The sequence below is a fragment of the Uranotaenia lowii genome, chromosome 3 (assembly GCF_029784155.1).
Source record: "Uranotaenia lowii strain MFRU-FL chromosome 3, ASM2978415v1, whole genome shotgun sequence".
NCBI classification, from domain to species: Eukaryota; Metazoa; Arthropoda; class Insecta; order Diptera; family Culicidae; genus Uranotaenia; species Uranotaenia lowii.
Genome location: NC_073693.1, coordinates 115,609,082 through 115,630,704, shown reverse-complemented (window position 1 = coordinate 115,630,704; position 21,623 = coordinate 115,609,082). Strand labels below are relative to the sequence as shown.

Here is a 21,623-nt window from a genome sequence, read left to right as displayed (position 1 = left end):
TGACATTTCATACAAGTTTATTCTCTACAGCTTTTGAACATATTCCAAGAAAGATCCTAACCAACTACCAGGCACGAACCGGGCTCTGGGTGGCATCGGTCAGTATCCAGGTGTTCCGATCGTGCTTTTTCATGGACATCTGTTTGTGCCGCGGATGGGTCTTACAGATTACGTACAGCCGCTCCTTTCGCATCACGAAATAGCAATCCTTGCAGCGCCGCTTTAGCCGTCCTTTCACTTTGAATCCGCAGGCCAAACTCAACATCGGATTCGTCAGGGGTCTCAGTAATGCGCGGGCACCATTGGTCGGCGTTTGCAGTTGCAGCTGATTTGAACATTGATTGGCCAATGGCGAGGGAGGTGATCCGATTCCGGCCAGCACATGGAATAGACTACCGGTGCAGCGAGAAATGTTGGTGAAGGACTCCAAGAGTGATGGTACTCTCGCTATTTGTCGGCATCTGGCTATGATGGGCCACATCTTGACGAATGAAAACATTCACTTTATTAATGGGTATGGTGTCAATCATTTATGTTTTATACTTACATTAAAATGCTGTTAAAAGACGCAATAAACTTGAATTATTGTGAATCGAAATTCAACATTACCATATTATGTCACTAATGTTTTATGTGAACTGCACGCGTGAATTTCCGGATCACAACAAAACCGAAACTACACCGATGGAAACTTTCACGTTTTTTTGGTTTTGGATAATCAGCAAAGAAAACTCAAAACTGGGTTCTAGAAACTCAGATTTGAGTAAGCGACACATCATATTAAGAATTATCCCCGGCTGTATCAGGAGAAATACAAAGAAGGAGTTTCTGAACATGAAAGGATATAATATTCTAATACATAACCGGTATTCTTAAGGTAAAAACATTCGATCTCAGTCCAAAATTCAGGTCCACCTGAAATGAGTAAAAGTTTGAAAACAAAATGGGCAACATTCTCCGAAAGTGTATTTAATGCATTGTTTGTATTTTTTGTTAAATCGTTGCCGCACTCATCACGTCGCGTAATTCAAGAAGATCCATGAAAAATTGCTTATCTAGCGTTTAAATAAACTAAAAGAAATAGTTTCCCGTTCAGCCGAAGGGCGAATATAGTAGCTCGTTCGCTTAGTAGTGCTTCAGAGAAAATGGCTACCACGGAATACAGGTTAGTGCGAAACTTTTACGATCCTTGCGATAAAATTTACGTTTCTTGTTATTGTTTTGTTTTAAGGGAGTTCACCCGTTGGTACCTGAAGAGGTTGCACCAAATCGACCACAAAATAGTTAACATTGGGCCGTGTACCAACATTAGTCGGTCCGAGGATTCTATCATTCCACTGAACAGGGTAAATATGGAATAGATTAGCCTGAGGACATGCGATAGTAATCGAAACATTTTTTTTTTCGCTCACAGGCTTCCTACCAGCATATTTCGAAGAAGCACTGTATCATACGGTGCGTGGATGGAGTGGCCACATTGACGGACGATACGGTAAGTTTTTATTTATTTAACTTTGATAGAATGTAACTTTTTCACAATTCATGGAAGATACTATTTAAAATTTGAAAGTTGTTTCAAATTTTAATAACTTGCAAATAACACATGAAAAGTATTTTGAAATAGACGCAAAATTCAGTAAAAGTCACTTCTGAACGGTTTTTGGACTATTTTTCGTTTTTTGTCTAAAAAAAGGGAGGGTTTTTGAAATTTAATTAAAACCATTTCAAAACTTCGATTTACCGGATCCCGGTATACCGTTTCTGATTTGTATTAAAGCACTGCATTTTCATTGTTTATAAATGCATGTCGAGCTAGTTTATAAAATTTTAGATTAGGATTAGTAGCTCTTACCTTTTATTGCATAGATGTGATTTTTGAGCCTAAAAAATATGAAGAGGAATTCAAATACATATTCTGGCCAAAAATTGTCCGGTTGTTTATTGGGTAGCTTGGGGCTTCATATCTAATATTGCAGAATTGACTTACTTAAATGACTTACAATTCGCTCCAAACCACAAGTAAACCATTTCAATGTTTATAAGGCATTAAAAATTTGATTTCTAATTACAATGACCCATTAACTTTCTGTCGCTATTCTCAAGACTGTCCCATATGATATCCAATTCATAATTTTTCTAAAAGTTTCTAAAAAGTAACTTAGTTCTCAACATATGTATGTATTTAAGTGTGGCAGCCAAATGGGTCATGTCGAATTTCGAAAACCCACCATATACATTTTGTTGATTGTACCCTCAAAAGTCACCAAATTAACACGTTTTTTTACACGGATTCCGCGAACACGGTTTTTTTTTTAGAGAAAATAGTCCTTTTGAACGGGGAACACTTAGAAATTATTGAAGTTGAGAAAATCTTAGCTCTAAGACTAAGAACGTGATAAGTACATGAGACCTGAAACCTGACACCTGAGACATGAGAACCGAGACCTGATACCTGAGACGTGAGACATGAGACATGAGACATGAGACATGAGACAAGAGCCATGAAACATGAGACCTGAGACAAGCTACTAGTGATAGTATCGCGAGCAATTAGTTTAGCTTCGATTTCAACTTGCGACCCCTCTAGTGAAAGGGTTTGACGCTGTGTCTATATTTAGCATTGAAAATTCCGGGAATCCGCTGCAGTTTAGTGTGAATTAAGTTATGAGTCCGTCTCCCGGAGACCATCCGGAATTGACAATACCGGAATGGCTCGACGCACAAAACCTGCACGAACGCCTCTTCTATGTATTCCTATCAGCGAAGCAATGACATAAACTTCCAAACCCTTTTATTGTTGGCAAATCGATCGAAAAGCACGCAGGAAAGGTTGAAGGCGCGTTTTTCGACCGTGTACGTGAATGGTACGTAATCAAAATTCAGAATAAGGACCTAGCAAGACATTTAGCATTGCTCAAACAACTTCTGGACGGAACCCCGATTGAATTTGGAAGACACCCAACTCTCAATCAGCGCAAGTTTGTTGTAAGATGTGACGAAGCAAATGAGATGACTGACGAAGAATTGCTTGCTGAGCTATCGCCCCAGAAAATAATCGAGGTACGACGAATAACGAAGAAAACATCCACAGGCATCAGCGGTACACCAACGTTGGTGTTTACAATTAGTAGTACTGTTAGGTCGAATTCACAGTGAGCGCGAAGCGAAGTGCGAAGCGAAATTCTAATTCGCGCGAAAAACCGCTTCTCATTGAAACACGTTGAAAAAAAAAAATCGACCGGCCACAGTGCAAGCGAATTTTCTCGCAAAGAGCCGGCTCGATCGCGCGAATTCATCCAGTTCATCCGGACATACACTGAAAATATTTTCTGGGAAATTTTTTATCGCAAATGATATAATTATCAAAGAATCTTTTTCAAAAGTTTATTTCTAGAGTTTGTTTTGATTAGGTCGTTTGAACCAATATAAACAAAACTGAGTTCTTGGCTGCAAACGATTGATAAACATGCATTCTGTGTTTGATGAAAACTTGGTTTCATTTAATCAATGAATAACTTTACCAAGATGGTTTAAATTTAGGACGTATAATCACTTTCTCATTTTTGAGTGCAGGTTGGTTTTTGCGTCATATTGCGCTGCCGTGCATTTGCCGTGATGCAAAACGTCGCAAAAAAATTGTTCATCGAGTTGGTTATACGACGTTGTGCATCGTCACGAAAATTTCTCGAGAAGTGATAAAGTTTACATGAAAACAAAACGAAACTGTCCACAGGAATGATACTATCGATGGCGAAACACTGCAAATTGTTGTCAGGTGAGTAGAATGTGCTGTTTATAGACTTTATTCTCCAACGTGTGAAAAGCCATTTTCAATTTCTCTCGTTACAGAGGAAACCAAAACAATTAAAAGCGATGAATGCTTTTAGACATTCCTCGAACAGCCAGTGGAGTCACAGGTATTGCCCGGTAAAGTCCTGGTGGATTCCCAATAGCCATTTCCGCCACGCAGTAATTCCAGATTGCGCCAGATGAAGATTTGCGTGGATTTATTGGATGAAATTATTTATAAATGTATTTCTTTAATCAACTCCGAAAGAATTATGGAAAATTTGGGCGAATCAAATCAGTTTTTGCAATCCATCTTATCGATTGCCAAAAAGACGTTTACGCCAAACGAGAAATGCATTAAGTCGTAAGTACATCTTTATTAAAAATAATTCAGTTTACACCCCTTTCGAGTACAGCAGCATGTTCTGCGTCCAGTTTTACGTTTACTTTCTAATTTGCAGACAGATTTGTCCAACAATAATAATATGAGAATTGAAAATGTGATTCGAAACTGAAACATCGATTTTCTCAAAACATGTTTAGTGGCTCATACGACCTAATCAAAAAAAACTCTAGATTTATTGAATTATCATTGCCGTTTCTGTGTTGGTTATGAAAAATGCACGGTTTTTTAGCGTGGATTTTCACAAATAACGCGGTGTCAGTCTTTTTCAATTGAAACAAAATCTAACTGGCAATAAGCGACCGGTGCCACAATATGTGTATAGGGTGAAGGGGCTGAACGGATAGAAGTTGGAATTCGTTGTCCGACGCCATCTTGAAATCCAATATGTCCCCTTCCATTCAACTTTAAAATGCTGGAAGTGACTGAAAAGCACACGAAACTCCCACAATCTGGGTATAGGATGAAAGGGCTCAATAAGTAGAAGTCGAATTTGGCTGTTCGACAGCCATCTTGAAATCAAAGATGGCGGTTTCCGCTTGATTCAAAGGGCAGTAAATAATGAATGAAAATCGCATGAACCATCCATAATATAGGTAATTAGTAAAAGGGCTCAAAAAGTAGATGAAAAATGATTGACAAAAACACGACGAAGAAAACACGACAAAAGTGCTGAAAAGATTATACCGAAAAATATGACAAATATTACAAAATTAGACAAAAATATGAGAAAAATTTCACATAAATGGCAAAACTATGACAAATGTGAAAAAAAATGACAAAATTATAATCAAAATTTGACAATAAAATGACATGACGGAACTAATATATGGATAAATACTAATTTACAAAAATGACAAAGTAATAAAAAAAATTTAAAATAAAATCACAAAACTGACACATATATAAAACTATAAAAAATAAGTATTTCAAAGGTGGTAAAAATAAGGCAAAAATTTGACATTAAAATGAAAAAAATAAGACAAATGGGCTAGAATATGACAAAGTTCTGAAAAAAATATGACAAAAATTTGACAAAATAATGACAAAAATCTTACAAAATTATGAAGAATGAGATAAAAAGATAACAAAATACTTTTAAATACACGTAAAAAAAATTACAAAATGATGACAAATACGACAGTAAAATTACATAAGTTTAACAAAAAATGACAAAAACTCTAAAATATAATGAAGAATGTGTTACAAATATATGGCAAATATGAATAAAAAATAACAAAATATTACAAAGACAAATCTATGGGCTTGTGATATGTGTGGCTCAGTTGGCGAGTTCAACTACAAGAGTAATCATCGAACACGGTTGTACTGGGTAAGACTTTCAGTATGAAGAGAAGATGGTAAAACGACTATAATCGAACGAAAAAAGACAACTATAAAAAAAACTTCAATCAAACAAATCAAATGACCAAAAATCTGACAGAACCATGAACAAAATACGACAAATTGCAGCCTTATGTTCAGGCTTGTAAGTGGTCACCATCGTTTGATTTTTTTCGGAGACATCCACAACACATCGTTCGTGACAATCATGGAGAGCGCAATCGTTTGATCGGAGAGCAAAAAAATGTAAAATTAAATTTTGATCTTTGTTGTGGTTAGTCGTTTGACTTTCATCCCTCTTGCGTAAATAATCATTCCACATTGTTCGACCAACACATCCAAACATCACCCGGCGCTGCAGAGTGGCGAATTTTTTTTCAACAGGAGGGAGTGAATAGAAAGGATTGCATTTGCTTATTGAGTCCGTAAGTTCTGCTGCGTGAAAGAGATAGGCGATGTCGTAAACTGTCGGGAATAGGCGATGGAAGCGCTGACGAATTTGGGTGACGGTTTTGCATTAGTGCAAGTGGGATGCAGCTATAATTTCACCCAACTTTTGACAGTTCTAAAGGCGTTTTTCTTAAGGAGAGAAAGAATAACTTTTCGCTTCCATCGCCCATTATGGTCGTTTGACCATCAAATTATCGCTCTCGTATACCAAGACACGACATTTCGTTCGACAATCACACAAAGAAGAATGAATGTCGTTTCGTTTGATGGTAGTCGACTGTTCGGCAAGTGTTTGGTCGCGTTCGTTTGATGGCACGAACAATGAAACTGATGAAAGCAGGCTGTGCGACTGTTATAGAAAATGTCGATGGTTTACAAGTCTGCTTATGTTATTTTATTGCAAAATTTTGTCATATTTTTAATTTTTGATTAATTATTATATTTGTCATATCTATATTCCATTTGTAATATTTTCCATAATGTTGTTAAATATTTGTCAAATTTTTAATTTCGTGTTTTGTTATTATTGTTATTTTTTTTTTGTTATTTAGTTTAGTCAATTTTAATTAGTTTTTGTCTGATTTTTTTAATATTTTGGTCATGGCTTTGCCATTTTAATGTCAAATTGATCAAAGTTTTGGTATATTTTTCTAATATTTTTATAACCTTCGCCATATTTTTCTCAAAGTTTTGTCAGCGTTTCGTAATTTTTGTTGTCATAATATTGTAAAAAATCTTTTCATAATTTTGTTATATTTTTGTCAAAGTTTTGGTAGATTTGTTTTCATGCGATTTTCAGTCATTTGAAATATTTTAAAGTTGAGCGGAAGCCGCCGAATTGGATTTTAAGATGGCGTTTCATAGCGTCAGACTGCAAAATTCGACTTCTACTAATTGATTCCTTTCACCTAATACCCATATTATGGTTGTTTTATGCGATTTCAGCAGTGTTTTTTGCCATTTTCGCCATCTTGGTTTTTCGGAATTAACGCGGTTTTTTTTGCGCGGTACGTATTCCCCGCTCACAGTTTTTATTCTGCAAATAAATTTGCAAAGATTTTTTCACGTGTGAATAATTTTTGCAAAACACAGAAGGTTTTTTTCAGTGTTGAACCGCTTCGCAATTCGCGTGCACTGTGGCCGACCTTCAAAAACGAACTTGCGAAATTCATCCGGTGAATGAATATTTCGCTTCGCAGTTCGCTTCGCGCTCACTGTGTTCGTACCCTTATTCCAGAGTACGTAAATTTTGGACTTTTACGAGTACGTACACGTGTATACATCCCTCAGCCCTTACTTAGCCGCCTTTGCTTCACCTACGGACATACAAAAAAACGTTGCCCCAATGAGAAGAGATATAGTATTTGCTGCAGCCCCCAGCATGACAGCAGTGAATGCTCCGAATCGAAATTTTGCCACACTTGCAAAGCTTCTGATCATTCGCCTTACGAAGGAACTTGCCCCAAATGGATAGAGGAATCTGCTGCTCTTCGTTTAAGTGTTGAGCAAAATATTCCTATTTCTGAAGCCCACCAGCAAACCAAAACCACAAACAATACACACAGCTACGCACAAGTTAGCCAATCTAGAAACGTGCAACAAAAGACTCTTATCAAACTCCACAAACTAAACAGCAGCAGCAAATACTAGACAATACATCAAAACAACAACACCAAAAACGAGATCACCTTACTTCAGCATCTTGACAACCAGCCATCCATCTAACCGTTGCTTCACCACCCCGGAAAAAGACATCCCCTCAACGTTTCCCTTCAGACTCCTTAAGTGGAGCAGGAGTTGGAAATTGTACGTCTGAGAAACCAACCTCTGCCGCTCTTCGGCAATGCGGAACCACGCTTAATTCCAACCTTCCCAAGCCCCCTCCCTCATCCTCAAACCCTTTCCAACCCCCTAGTTATAAGTGTATTGTACACGCAGAGAAAACTTGGATTTTGATACAAAACAAATCTGACTTTGATTCAAAAAATTCATTTTTTCGATTCAATCTCCGGTTTTCTTTGAATCAATGAATTATGGTTTTGTTTCAAATAAATAATTTTTGAAAGAAAGAATAAATTTTTTGAATCGAATAATTTTGGACTTTGATTTTAAACAAATTCTTTGATTCAAAAGACATTTGTTCAATTGCATTTTTATTTGGAAACAAAGTAAATTTTCTTTCAACCAAAGAAAAATGTATTCAATGCAAAGTAATAATTTCCTAAAATAAAAACTTCAAACTTAGAAGGTTTTTTGCATTGAGTAAAAACAATTTAAAACGATTTGGCTGGTCGAGTGAAAATGTGGATCAGAGTTAGCTTAGTTAGGAGGATTCAGGATAAAGTATGGTAAGTTTATGTTAATTAAAGAATGAATATTGAAGATTTTCAATAAGTGCTTGAAATTTTACAGGACCTCGGCCTGATGGATGTCTCAACCGAGGTGACACCGCTCCAATCCAGCGATCAGGTCCACGAAAATTTAAACCGGATGATTCGATTGAAGTGAACCAATGTGTGACCCAGTGTTTCATTTCTTTGTGAATAAAAATAAAATTTAAATTTGAAATCCTTTCTTTTTATTATTTGAAATTCCCAATAGGAATTTCAAAACAACAGAAAATAATGCTTCTAATTGGAATAAATAGAAAATGGTTCAATGAATAAACGCTTTAAAATCTAAATTAAATTACCTTGTGGCAAAAGAAAGCAACTTTGAATCAAAAGAAACTGTTTTTTGTTTCAAAGTATCAATATTTTGAATCAAAGATTTTTCAAAAGAAAAATTCTTTGAAACAAACAAAAATGCATTTGAAACAAAGAAATTTTTATTTATCCCAAAATCAAAGGAAATTTTCCTTTGTTTTCGCTGCACTTTCCTTTGAAATAAAAAATCTTTTCGCTGCGTGTAAAAAAGACCATCGGCTCATACAAACTTGGTAAAGGTGATTCTTTGTTGGCATTTTCCTTTCAGATACTCAATATGGGCTCTCCAAGTACACTTGGAATCAAAACAAACCACATGATACTTAAAACACCTCGATTCAGTGATCGTTCTGCCTAGGAGTTGAAGATTAGGTTGAGCATATCTATGTATTTTAAAGAAAACAACCATACCATCTCTGTTTTCTGAGGTGAAAACTCAATCCCAAACCCCAAAGCCCAGAAAGACAATCTTTTTCTCATTAGTTGATCACCCAGGTGGTAAATCCTTTTTACGGATTGCATCCCAAGGCACGGCGAGCGACCGAGTCCCCCCAGTATGCTACTCTGGGTCCATGGGTGCAATTGGACGACTCATGATACTAAGTACCTCTGATCATAATTCCCAACTGGACCTGCATCGAAGGTTATACCCGAGATTGGAGACCAAGTCCGCGCTTAAGCGTTCATCGGCTAACTCCAGTTCGGGTCAAAACTCCAGCATATATACCCTGCCCCTTGTTACGATTCAAGACTAAGGACCTCTCCTCTGACGACTCGTGGTCCGGCCTTTACTCGCAACTCGAGGCTCGCTTGGTTTCCACAACCATCGTGCGCTCTGCCTCTGTTCGAGATCACTGCAAGAGATCAATGATCTCTCCTCTAACGACTCGAGATCTTGGCTCCTCTTGGTTTGGTTCGAGGCCCTCTCCACTTTGCCCGTTCGTGTGCCGAATCGAGAGCAGCTTATCCTAGACTCGCGCCTGTCACAGCACACGTTCGACTCGGATACTCCGCGACGGTAACGTTGGAGCTGTCCTACACAACGTTCGCGTTATACCTATCAGCTCGGCATACGCAGAAGGTATAGTCTTATCTTTGTATGCTTTACTGCCAGGATCGAACGCATACTACTCAGGCGCTCCCCGACGAAAGAGTCACCCTACACCGGTCGCGGACTGGTGCTGGTTCTAACTCCTCTGCAGGGCAGTCATGATCCGGGTGAACCCATCGCTGACCACGCACCAAGTGTCATGCAGAAATCCACCTCTCCATGTCTCCGGTCCATCAGGATCCGATGTTAGGGATCAAGCGATGGGTCCACCGGCCACGTTCCGAGTTGTCCCACTGGTGCTGCCTCTTGGACATCGAGGCCTCTCTGGCATGTTTCCGCACGTCGGGCATGTGCCTGTGCTCGTAGCAGAAGATATCTTCCTCCAGCCAGATCGAGATGGGCATGACCCCCGCCACAACATCAGCATTTACCGAGGACACTGCTTGGTATGCGCTGATTCCTCGCAGGTTCATCAGCCGCTGCACACTGCAGAGCTTTTGCAGGTTACACTGCCTGCTCAAGGCTGTATTCCAGGCTGCCGCTCCGTACCGCTAAATGGACGAGGTCACACTCGCTAGGACCCTCCTTCTGCTGCAGCGGATCGCCGAGTTGTTCGACATGGCCCATGATAGGGCTGCTGTCGCCATTGCCGCTCTTTTACAGGCGTAGTCGACGTGGGCCGTAAGGCTCAGCCGGTCGTCAATCATCACCCCCAGGTATTTGATCGCACGCTTGGATTCGATTGCGCACGGTCCAGCTGCAGTCGTCCCTGATTGTGCTGAGATCACGTTGGTGATCGGCACCATCTCGGTCTTGTGGTGAGCCAGACGTAAGCTCTTGGAGCGCATCCAACTTTCCACCTTCTCGATAGCTACTGTGGCGAGTAGCTGGACCTCTTCGGTGGATGGGCCCGATGCCAGGAGAACCACGTCATCGGCGAATCCCACAAGTCTCACTCCCGTGGGGAGACGCACTCTCAGCAGTTCGACGTAGACAATGTCCCACAATACCGGGCCAAGTATCGATCCTTGTGGAGCCCCTGCCGAGACTCTCACTATTTCCAGCCCTCGCTGGTCATATACTGTAGTTGGCGGTCACGGAAGTAACACTCCACCATCCTACAGATATATGCCGGAATCCTCATATTGATGAGCGACGACGCTATCGCTGCCCAACTGACGCTGTTGAAGGCGTTCTTCACGTCAAGGGTGATCACTGCGCAAAACCGGTCTCCTCTCCTTTTCTTCATTCTGGCTTCATCTTCCCTTTCGATACCCCTTGGAATGGCATCCACCGTACTGCGGCCTTTCCGAAAACCGAACTGTTTGTCGGATAGTCCGTTCGCACTTTCGATGAAGAGCTGGATTCTGCTCTGTACCACCTTCTCTAACACCTTTCCAGCAGTATCCAAGAGACATATCGATATGCTGATGGGTCACCTGGTGGCTTGCTCGGTTTTGGCAGGAGCACCAATCGCTGCCGCCTCCTCACGTCTGAGAAAACCCTATCATCCACGTACTGTTGCAGTGATGACCGGAGCATTTCAGGATGTTCCATGAGCGCGGCCTTCACTGCTACATTAGGGATGCCATCCGGACCCGGAGCTTTGTTCAACTGAAGAGACTTGGCGATGTCGCGCAGTTCCTCTAGCGAAATCTGCTCCTCTTCACTCGTATCCCAGTCGTATGGGACCCTCGGCCATGTTTTTTTTTTTTTTTTTTTGAGCAGGGAAAAGCCCCTGGGAGTGTAGCTACTTTCAGGCCACTTCTCCCAAAGGCATAAAACCTCCTCATCACTTTATTATAAGATTTTTTTTTCAATGATTTTTATAACATTTGGTTTCATAATTCAAGTTTTCATAACGATAGATTGATATTATGCACTTTATTATTGGGCGATGCGGTGACGGTGGATGGAGGCGATGTTTCGTGGCGGTGGGTGGTGGTGGAGGGCGGTGGTGGAGGGCGGTGGCGGCTGGTGGCGAGAAAAAAAAATGTGTATACAGTATACACACATGCATTAGTGACAAAGCGTGATGAGGAATCAGGCATTGCGCGCGTTCCCAGTGAGGAGATCCTCTTTTAAGGGAACGCAGTCTGTTAGGTTACCGGAAACCGGACTGTTGGCTTAGATCATTGGATGTACGTTTCTAAATTAGATCTAATGTGCCTCTTAATGAGCACTTTGAATTTGGCGAGGTTTCTTTCAGATCGTATATTTGCCGGCAGTCGATTATAACAGACTTTACCATAGTAGGTAAAAGCTTTCTTGGAAAATTTTGAAGTGGGCTGTTGTACACGCAGCGAAAAGTAGTACCATTGAGATAAAAAAAATACATCTTTGATTCAAAAACCTTGTGAACATTAAAACAAAACCAATTTATTTTGATTCAAGTAAATTATATATTGAACCGAATTTATTTTTATTTAAAACAATGTCCCAAATCTTTAAATCAAAATATTTAATTTTAATTCAAAGAATATTTTTTTCGACTCAGAATCAATGTGATTAATTCTTTGATACAGATTAATTTTCCTTTGAAACAAAGTATTTTTTCATTCTCGAGTAGTCATAGATGTTATTTTCATTCCTTTTCTCATTCGTTTTAAATTGGGTACAAAAATGATGTTTTGTGGAAGTGTTTTAAAATCGGTCTTTTGAAGTGAATGGTCAGCTGCCGCTGCCACGGTCAACACAAATGGATTGGATTTTGTTTGGTGAAAGGTGGCCTATCCTCCACGACGGCGGCTGAACAAACATGAGAAAAAACCCGTCAGAACCAAACCACCTATGAACCGTCACACACCACCGGAAGGCTAAGATGGGACGATCAGGCGTTGGGAACTTTCGACAGCTTCGAGGGGACAAATGATAGTGGACTCCAGGTAGGTCTTTCAATATCAATTAAATTTCAATTAAACCGTCAACATAACAATTTTTTTAGGGCAACCAATTTCAAGAGGTGAAAGCACTGGCAGTCCCGGTGCTCCGGGTAAGCGGTTGCAATTGGTTCCGATCAGGTCAAAGGAGATTCAAGGTCTGGCGCTGAAACCATTCATCAGTTGTTCGAATGGAACTGTCCGCCAACGGACATCGTTCAATATCTACCAGTAAGTAGTGATTTCCCCTTAATAGAGTGCTGTGCTCTAATTAGATTTTCTTATACTTCCTATTTACAGATAGGCTGAAACATCTGAAAATGTTGTTCTGTGAGACGAAATTTGGAATCAAGTTCAAGACATAACGAATCGTCAATGAATTTTAACATTCAAACAGTGATATAAGCGAAGGTAATTGAAATGTAAAAAATTTAAACATACATAGTTCAATAAAATGAAGAAGATCAAGAATTTGTTTTAATTTTCTAACGTAAGAAATCTGGAAGTACTAGAGTTTTTAGGACCACGCGTATGGAATCAAAGAAAGAATCCTTTCAAATTAAAATCAAAACGACTTTAAAGTGAAAGAAAATGCCATGAAATGGAACGAAAAACGACTTTGTTTCGAAGAATGTCGTCTTTTGAATCAAAGAAAATGATTCATGTCAAAAAACGCATTTCTTTGAAGCACAGGAAAATGTATTTGAATCAAAGTATTTTTTATTTATCCCAAAATCAAAGGAAAAAATCCTTTGTTTTCGTGGCACTTTCCTTTGAAATAAAAAATCTTTTCGCTGCGTGTACGTACAGGCTGCTTTGATGTCTCAAAGAATATCTGTGGTCTGGACGATCATATTGCAGATTATAATGTGCAAACGGGTTATGTAGGTGATTGCGGATGATAGATGCAGCTTGTAGTTCTCTCAATGCATTCAGTGGTAGAGTAGATTTTTCTGCTTCATGGTAAAGGCTCCTAGTTGGATACAGCCTAGGTCGCTTGTATACGGCCTTTAAACAGCGGTTTTGAGCTATCTGTAAGGGTTTGATACTCGTTTTGGATGCGGCTCCCCAGATGAATATCAGGTACTGTAATTTGGATTGAACAAACGCCTGATACATAATGGAAAGTTGCTTTTGGGGTACGAAGCTATTCATTTTCCAGTACAGCCCACACGCTGCGGCAACTTCATTTTTGAGTGTTTTAATATGGTGTGTCCATTTTAAAGCTGAGTCGATTGTTAATCCAAGATACGTGAAATTCGTGACTCGTTCGATTTTAACGGATTCAACAAAAAGCTCACATTGTTCAGTTTCAGCAGTCCGAAATGGATTCAAAACCATGTGCTTCGTTTTACATAAGTTCAGAGAAAACATGTTTTCACTGAAGTATTCCTGGAGGAGTTTCATATATTCAGCTTTGTGCTGGATCATATCGTTGAGATTTGTTTCGGTATACAACAAGCAGGTGTCATCAGCAAATAATCGTGGTTTTCCGTGGAGCTGCAAGTTAGGCAAGTCATTGACGTAGATGAGGAACAACAAGGGGCCCAAGTTACTTCCTTGGGGCACTCCTACTTTAAGGGGGCGAAGACGACTTTTAAATCCGTTCAACATTACATACTGATTTCTGTTAGACAGAAAGCTTTTGATGAGATCGTACGCTAGTCCACGAATTCCATAGATCGCTAATTTTTTTAGAAGAATAGTATTGTCAATAGTGTCAAACGCCTTTTTGAGGTCTAGAAAAAGAAGGCCATTTTGCTTTTTCTTCTCTAGTGCGTGATAAATTTCAGAAAATAAATCGCAAGTTGCTGTGGTGGTGCTTGAGCCTGAGCGGAATCCATATTGGTGTTCGTAGATAATATTATTTTGTTGGAAATAATCTGTTATTCGTGAGACTAACATTTTCTCGAAGAGTTTGCTCAGGACTGGCAAAATTGAGATTGGACGGTAGTTGTTGGATTCTGTTTTTGGCCCTTGTTTATGAACAGGGACAACTCTGGCAATTTTAAGGCAATCTGGAAACTTTCCAGTTGAAAGGCTCTCGTTAAAGACGTCTTTTATTAAATGCGAGAAAAAATTGAAGTGTTGCTTGACAAAATGGGTTGGAATTCCGTCATCACCCACACTTTTATTAGAGTCAAGGTCTTTGATAAGCAAGATAACTTCCTGGAAACTTGCAGGTCGAAGAAATATTGAGCTTCGTTGAGGTGTAAGTGTATTGGGGTCTCCTCGACTATTAATCGTAGCAGCAAGCTGGGGCCCTATTTCACTGAAAAAATCGTTAAGTTCGTTTGCAACCAATTCTTGATCCTCGATAAGTTTTCCTTTTACATTTAACTTGATTTCTTGACTCTCTTTTTTAGATCCCGCAAGTGAATTAAGGCATTTCCACATGTTTTTCGAGCTAGCATTTGTTAACAGGTTCCTATAGTATTCTCTTTTAGACGTTTCTTTCAAGATTTGAAGATTTTTGGAAGTGTGCTTCAAAAGGTCTCTTAGGTAAAGGCTATTTGGATTTCTCTTATATTTACTTAGAATTTTATCTTTCATTTTCATCCACTGCCAAAGATCTAACGTGATCCAGGGACAGAATCCTTTTACCTTTGCTTGGATTTTATAAGTGAATGAACATTCCTCCTTCAGTTTTTTATACAAATCAATTACCTTGATCAAACGTTCATGTGGTGTGTATTGTTCGAGATCGCTTAAGTTTGCTTCGAATTTCTCACTTAGTAAAATATTTTTGACGACAACTTTTTCAAGTTCCTGGTGACATACGCTTTTCCGTAATCCTATCGATGAAATTATGCAACAATGATCGCTGATATCTGTCAAAACAGTTTCATTTATGATCCTTGACTGAACTGCTTCGGAGCATAAGACATGGTCTAATATGTTGCTGCTTATGTTACCTCCTCGTGCTGTGGGAACAACTCGTTGACGATCTCACGCAGTTTATTCAGACACGATTCCTGTGGCGCACCTCCGCGTTTTGGCCATGACAATCCTGTAAGCATCACCCCAGGGGTTGTCATTGACGTCCTCGCAGAGTTGCCTGAATCGTACCGCAAAGCGATCGCTATCGGTGAACACGTCGCTTACCCTCCAGTCGCTCGTCCAGCCCGAACTGCTGAAGGTGACGTCGATGATGGACTCGCTCCCATTCCTGTGATAGGTCCTTGTATCGCCTACATTCCCCAGGTCTACGTTCAGCCTTGCTAGGGCTTCCAGTAGAAATTGTCCCCTGGGGTTTGTAAGACGACTATCCCAATCTACGGCCCACGCGTTCAAGTCCCCGTCTATGACGACAGGGCTCCTGTTCGCGAAACCTTCGACGATTCTGTCCATCATGACGCCGAACCTCTCCAGAGACTACCTGTAGCAGCTACAGACGAAGATCCCGTTGTCATTGGCTCCTTGGCCTTCTTCTCTAGCAGACACCACCTCTTGTATGGGATATCTTCCTGTAACCCATATCGCGGCCAGTTTGGCTTTATCGGTTACCCAATTACTGCCATCCGTGGTCCTGCGATACGGGTCTACCACTAACGCCACGTCCAGCTATTCCTCAAATGCCATCTGCCGCAGCTAATGTGCTGAGTGGCATTGGTTGAGGTTGAGCTGACCCGCTTCTATCCCCGCGAAGGTGAAGCCGACGCCTTTTGAAAGGCGGGGCACCTAGGGTTTGCCAGCCCTATGTCCTTCACCGCAGTGGAGACACTTTGCGTCTCATCTGCACAGACCTTAACAAGATACTTTAGACAGATTGTCTTTTGGATAGCAATGACTCTCACTTGTCTTCACTATTGGGGAACAATGCTGTGCTCCAAGAATTAATTAAATACATTTAACAAGCGAAATTCTGCGGCACCCGGAAGGTTTTTAACAAGTTAAATTTTATTTTATCAATTCCCGGAGCTGAATAGTTGCAAGAGAGGAGGGCAAGTGACAATCCGTCAATAAATGCCTAAAATGCTAGAAAAAGTTTACAATCGGAATGATAGTTGGGCAAATACAACTATAAACAAGTGAAGTGCACATTTCATCAAGATAACAAAACTAACCGTTTTGAAATATCATTTTTTAATTGATTTTTTAAAATAAATCATGAAATAAATACAATTTGAGAAAAGATTCGCGAACCGCACAAACATGTCTCGCGGGCCGCGGGTTGCTCATCCCTGAGTTAAACCAATCAGAAAACATGAGTGAAATCGAGGTAAGTTACAATTTCGTTTCAATATATCTCTCAAAATTCTTTGATTTACGAGAAAAATAAAGTTCTACAAACTAAAGACCCTTAAAGTAATTTAACAAGGCGAAGTTTGTGAAATTCGGATCAGTAATTGGCAAGTTATAGCTGTTTGAATGTTTATGACCATCTACTTCTGAACGTTAGGACTTGAGTGTTAAAATAACCATTTCAAACTTCTCAATTGTTTATACAAGATCATTCCACATTCTCGTTTCTGGTTTTCAACCTCAAATTCTGCAGAAAAAATCTGCAAAAAAAAACCAATCGAGTTTCAATTGGTAAATCCATCCTTTGGCGGTGACGACCTTATCGCGATACTAGTAAACTGTAAATATGGATGAAAGATGAATCCCCTTTCTGCTCGTAAACCTAAACATTAATATAAAGGTTCAAAGTGCCGTTGCATGAAATATCCGTCTTCACATTTTTCATATCAATCCTATGAATGTTTACGACAATATCGCAAAAAACAACAGGGCATGAACCCGAAATCAATTTTTGGATCAATTATCCGTCCAATGAATTACATTTGTGCAAATTTTGAATGGGATCCATGAATGTTGTGAAAACACACAAAAATACCGCAAAAACAGTGATAGAACATTTAACATAGAAAACATGGTAATCAATTGGTCGCCCTTCCAAACTCCTGGACGATTTTCAACCCCAATCCGCTTGGTTTTGATGAAAATAACGCAACGCAGTATGAGGTTTGAATAAACGACCCCTTTTTCAGATTTTCTTCCGCAATTGGTACTGTTTACGAAACTACAGCAGGTAGGTGAGATAAGGGCATAACGACCACCCGGGGCGAACTGGGCACCTCTATTTTTTTTAAGGAAATACGTATTTTCTCGATTAAATTTTCACGAGGACAGTATTGTAGTTCCTTTAATATCAACTTTTCAGCAAAAAAGAAATTTCCTTATCATATTTAAAGAAATAGAAAAACACCAACTAGGTACTCAAGTGACGAAAATGTTATCATTTTTAAGCATCGGAAAATAAGCTCTTATCGTGATGTATAATATAAGTACGTACAGCAACATGATGTACACATTGTTCCTCAATTTTCACCATAATTAATTTTTACTTTAACTTGATGACTCGGGGCGAACAGAGCACCATTGATCGGGGCACGATGAGCATTTTTAGTCGTAGAGCATCGAATCCAACTCGATAAAGTCAACTAAATTATAGAGCTACAGCTTGACTTATTTTTCGTAAATTTTTAACGGCTTCTTTCAAAGAGAGTATTTGTAATTGAAATTTTACACGAGTTTCTAAAGATTTTTTGTTTGAGCTTGTACATTTGTTAATCTGTGCCTTAAGGTCTTTGTCTCGCTGATGTCACTTGCCTCTTATTTGCATAGCTGTGTCTCAAGGTTTTTCTTTTCATCGGAGCAAGTCCAGCGGATTCTTCTCACGTTTTTGCCCAACTAGCTTCTCTGCCATTCGTATCTGGATGGTAGAATTCACTGCCCTTACTAAGGTAGCAGTCTAAAGGGTGATACGGTCAAAATTTGGTCAATATCACCTTGACGTATTTCTTTCAATTTTGCATTTAAAAACCCTGAGCGCCCCTCATTTTGAAGGTGTGTGTGTGTGTGTAGAATGTTGCTCCTATTTTGATTTTGGAATTCATTCTTCAGTTGTCAAAATGCCGTCCAAGGAAAAAGAGCAGCGTATCAAAATTTCGCTCGCGCATCGCGAATACGAGCTACTCATACACAAAGCTGGCAAAATATCTGAAAGTTGCCAAATCAACCGTTACAAATGTAATTAAAGTGTTTGGGGAACGTTTGTCGACAGCCAGGAAGTCTGGATCGGGGGGAAATCGAAAACCGGAAGCCGCTGAGCCGACAAAGAGAGTTGTCGGTAGTTTCAAGCGAAACCCTAACCTCTCTCTCCAAGATGCCGCAAATAAGCTGGGTGTATCGTCTACAACCGTGCATCGAGCCAAAAAAACGAGCCGGACTATCGACTTACAAGAAGGTAGTGACTCCAAATCGCGATGATAAACAAAATACGACGGCCAAAGCGCTATCCCGGAGGCTGTACACGACGATGGTGACGAAGTTTGACTGCGCGGTAATGGACGACGAAACCTACGTCAAAGCCGACTACAAGCAGCTTCCGGGACAGGAGTTTTATATGGCAAAAGGAAGGGGAAAGGTAGCAGATATTTTCAAGCACATGAAACTGTCAAAGTTCGCGAAGAAATATCTGGTTTGGCAAGCCATCTGTACCTGTGGCTTGAAAAGAAGCATTTCCATAGCCTTCGGGACTGTCAACTAAGAAATTTACGTGAAAGAGTGTTTGAATAAACGTCTGCTGTCTTTCCTGAAGAAACACGGTTGTTCCGTACTGTTTTGGCCGGATTTGGCATCTTGCCATAACGGTAAAAAGGCCATGGAGTGGTACGCCGCCAACAACGTGCAGGTGGTTCCTAAGGACAAGAACCCTCTCAACACGCCAGAGCTCCGCCCAATTGATAAATACTGGGCTATTGTCAAGCGGAAGAAGACCAAAAAAACTGCTAAGTACGAGCAGCAGTTGAAGGCAAACTGGTTTTCTGCGGCGAAGAAGGTGGACAAGGTGGCTGTATCGCTCCCTTCTGATTCCAAGAATTTTCGAAGCTAAATATAGACACGTCGATGCTGATAAAATGTACTTTACTGATGGATCACTTCTAGAGGAATCAACAGGATTTGGAGTGTTCAACGAAATATCTAGCGCCTCTTACAGCCTCGAGTCACCATGCTCTGTGTATATAGCAGAGTTAGCAGCTATTCATTGTGCTTTGGACAGTATAGCTTCAAGGCCAGTTGGGCACTACTTTATTGTAACGGATAGTCTGAGTTCTGTTCAAGCAATCCACTCAATAAAACCGGGAAAGCACTCGCCATACTTCTTCGAGAAGATACGGGATAGTTTGAGTGCTTTATCAAAACGTCGCTTTATTATCACCTTTGTTTGGGTTCCCTCTCATTGCTCGATAGAGGGTAATGAGAAGGCAGACTCTCTGGCAAAGGTGGGGGCGATGGAAGGCGACACGTACCAGCGTGAAATTGCCTTCAACGAATTTTACTTTTTAGTTCGAAGAAACTCTCTTGTCAACTGGCAGCGCAAATGGTACGAGGATGACAAGGGTCGGTGGCTGCACTCGATTATCCCAAGGGTAAGCCTTAAACCATGGTTTAATAGATTGGACCTGAGTCGAGATTTTATTCGTATATTTTCCCGTCTCATGTCCAATCATTATTCCTTAGACGCGGTACTCTATCGTTTGAATATTGCTAGCAGCAATTTGTGTAGTTGCGGCCAAGGTTACCACGACATCGAGCATATTGTTTGGTCGTGCGAGGTCCATCTTGTCGCTAGAACGAATTTGATAGACTCCCTTCGGGCCCGACGAAAACCACCCTATGTTCCAGTGAGAGATGTGCTGGGTGTGATGGACTTGGACTACATGTTCGAAATATATCTTTTCCTAAAAGCTATTGATCTTCGTCTATAATTTCTTCTTATTTTCATATTTCCCTATCTATCTTCTTTTTTCTTTAAAAGTGAACTAGATATAAGCACACAATTGTAATCAAACAAAACGAGTTTGGCTCCTTAAAGCCTAAAGGTATGAGCCGTTTCAAATAAAGAATTTACAAAAAAAAAAAAAAAGGTGGCTGTACAAAATCTGATGGCAGGGGTTAAGCATCAGGCCCGGCAGTTCGGATTTGGAAAAGCGGAAGCATAACTGAATATTTTTCCTAAATTTTATACTAATTAAACTTGAAAAAGAAATTTAATTTGATTTTTTAAATACACGATTTCACCGATTTACAGGCATTTTCCCTTGACCAAGTTTTGACCGTATCACCCTTTATTGACTTCTGGCTTTGCCGTCGTATCTATTTACCCAGTGTCGTTATCAATCGGTGTAGTGAGGAAATGTAGTTTCCTGCATGTTTCCATCCATGCACCACACAAGATGTATTTTTTTGTAAAAACGTTTATCAGGGTTACCAGGTTTTTTTTACAAAAAAAGTCTGAATACTACATCTTTGAGTAGTGGCTGTTACGTTTGGGCCAAGGTCTTTTGATACACTAGGTTCTCCGACTTTCACAGTAAGTAGGCGAGGAGTGAGCGGAACTCTCAATGAGTTTGTTTATTTTTTGCTCAGCTTTTCGGTGGTTTGTTGGTAAACAAACTTCATGAGTTCCGTATAGTTGCATAGCCTACATAGCCAAAATGGCTGAATCGGGAATTTGATATTCGGTAACACCTCCTGAATATGTACACACCTTGGTTTGGGCTAAGTTATTCGCTTCAGTCCTGCTGCACTGCTGCCAACTGTGAAATTTACGAACAGAGTGAGCTCAAGTGTAAACAAAGTGAGCATATTTATGGGGTTTTTCAAACACTTATTTCATTAGTTAAAAAAGGTTTTTTTGGTCCGTTTCTTCTACAAGTTTGTTGTTTAATGTAAGTAGATTCAAATTTCGTATAGTTTTTAAAAATTTATAAAACGATCTAGTGACAGATGATTAAAAAAAATGCATGTTTAATTCATTACTTTATGGAACTCCACAAAAAACATTATTTTATGATGAATTTTTGCTTGAACCCTCCCCGTTTTTTTCACTAGAAGTTAATAGAGATATAACTCGTTGCAAAATGATTTTTGGTAGAATTTTAAAACTTGAAAATACCGAATTTTTTAACATAAAAAGTCACTGATTTTAT

At 39.8% G+C, this 21,623-nt stretch overlaps 2 protein-coding genes and 1 long non-coding RNA gene across 3 annotated transcripts in view; 2 read left to right on the top strand and 1 right to left on the bottom strand.

Moving 5' to 3' along the window:
• On the bottom strand, window positions 1-671 carry LOC129757340 (39S ribosomal protein L36, mitochondrial). The gene is made up of 2 exons (XM_055754530.1): window positions 548-671; window positions 1-481 (listed from the first exon to the last, which is right to left on the bottom strand). Exon 2 carries the CDS (start codon window positions 479-481, stop codon window positions 65-67), a length of 417 nt encoding a protein of 138 aa, XP_055610505.1. The 5' UTR covers window positions 548-671; the 3' UTR covers window positions 1-64.
• A 334-nt stretch (window positions 672-1,005) lies between these two features.
• The window catches only part of LOC129754862 (uncharacterized), a 32,956-nt gene continuing 12,338 nt past the window's right edge, over window positions 1,006-21,623 (top strand). The window contains 3 exon segments of the mRNA XM_055751101.1: window positions 1,006-1,165; window positions 1,232-1,346; window positions 1,415-1,492. Coding sequence (XP_055607076.1) covers window positions 1,146-1,165; window positions 1,232-1,346; window positions 1,415-1,492 — 213 coding nt within the window. The 5' untranslated portion in view covers window positions 1,006-1,145.
• LOC129754864 (uncharacterized) lies at window positions 12,434-12,991 on the top strand. The gene is made up of 3 exons (XR_008739117.1): window positions 12,434-12,627; window positions 12,687-12,852; window positions 12,926-12,991. It is a non-coding gene; the product is annotated as an uncharacterized LOC129754864 (long non-coding RNA).

Coding starts and splice junctions, on each gene's coding strand:
- LOC129757340 (XM_055754530.1), bottom strand. CDS start 481: ATGTGGCCCATCATAGCCAGATGCCGACAAATAGCGAGAGTACCATCA.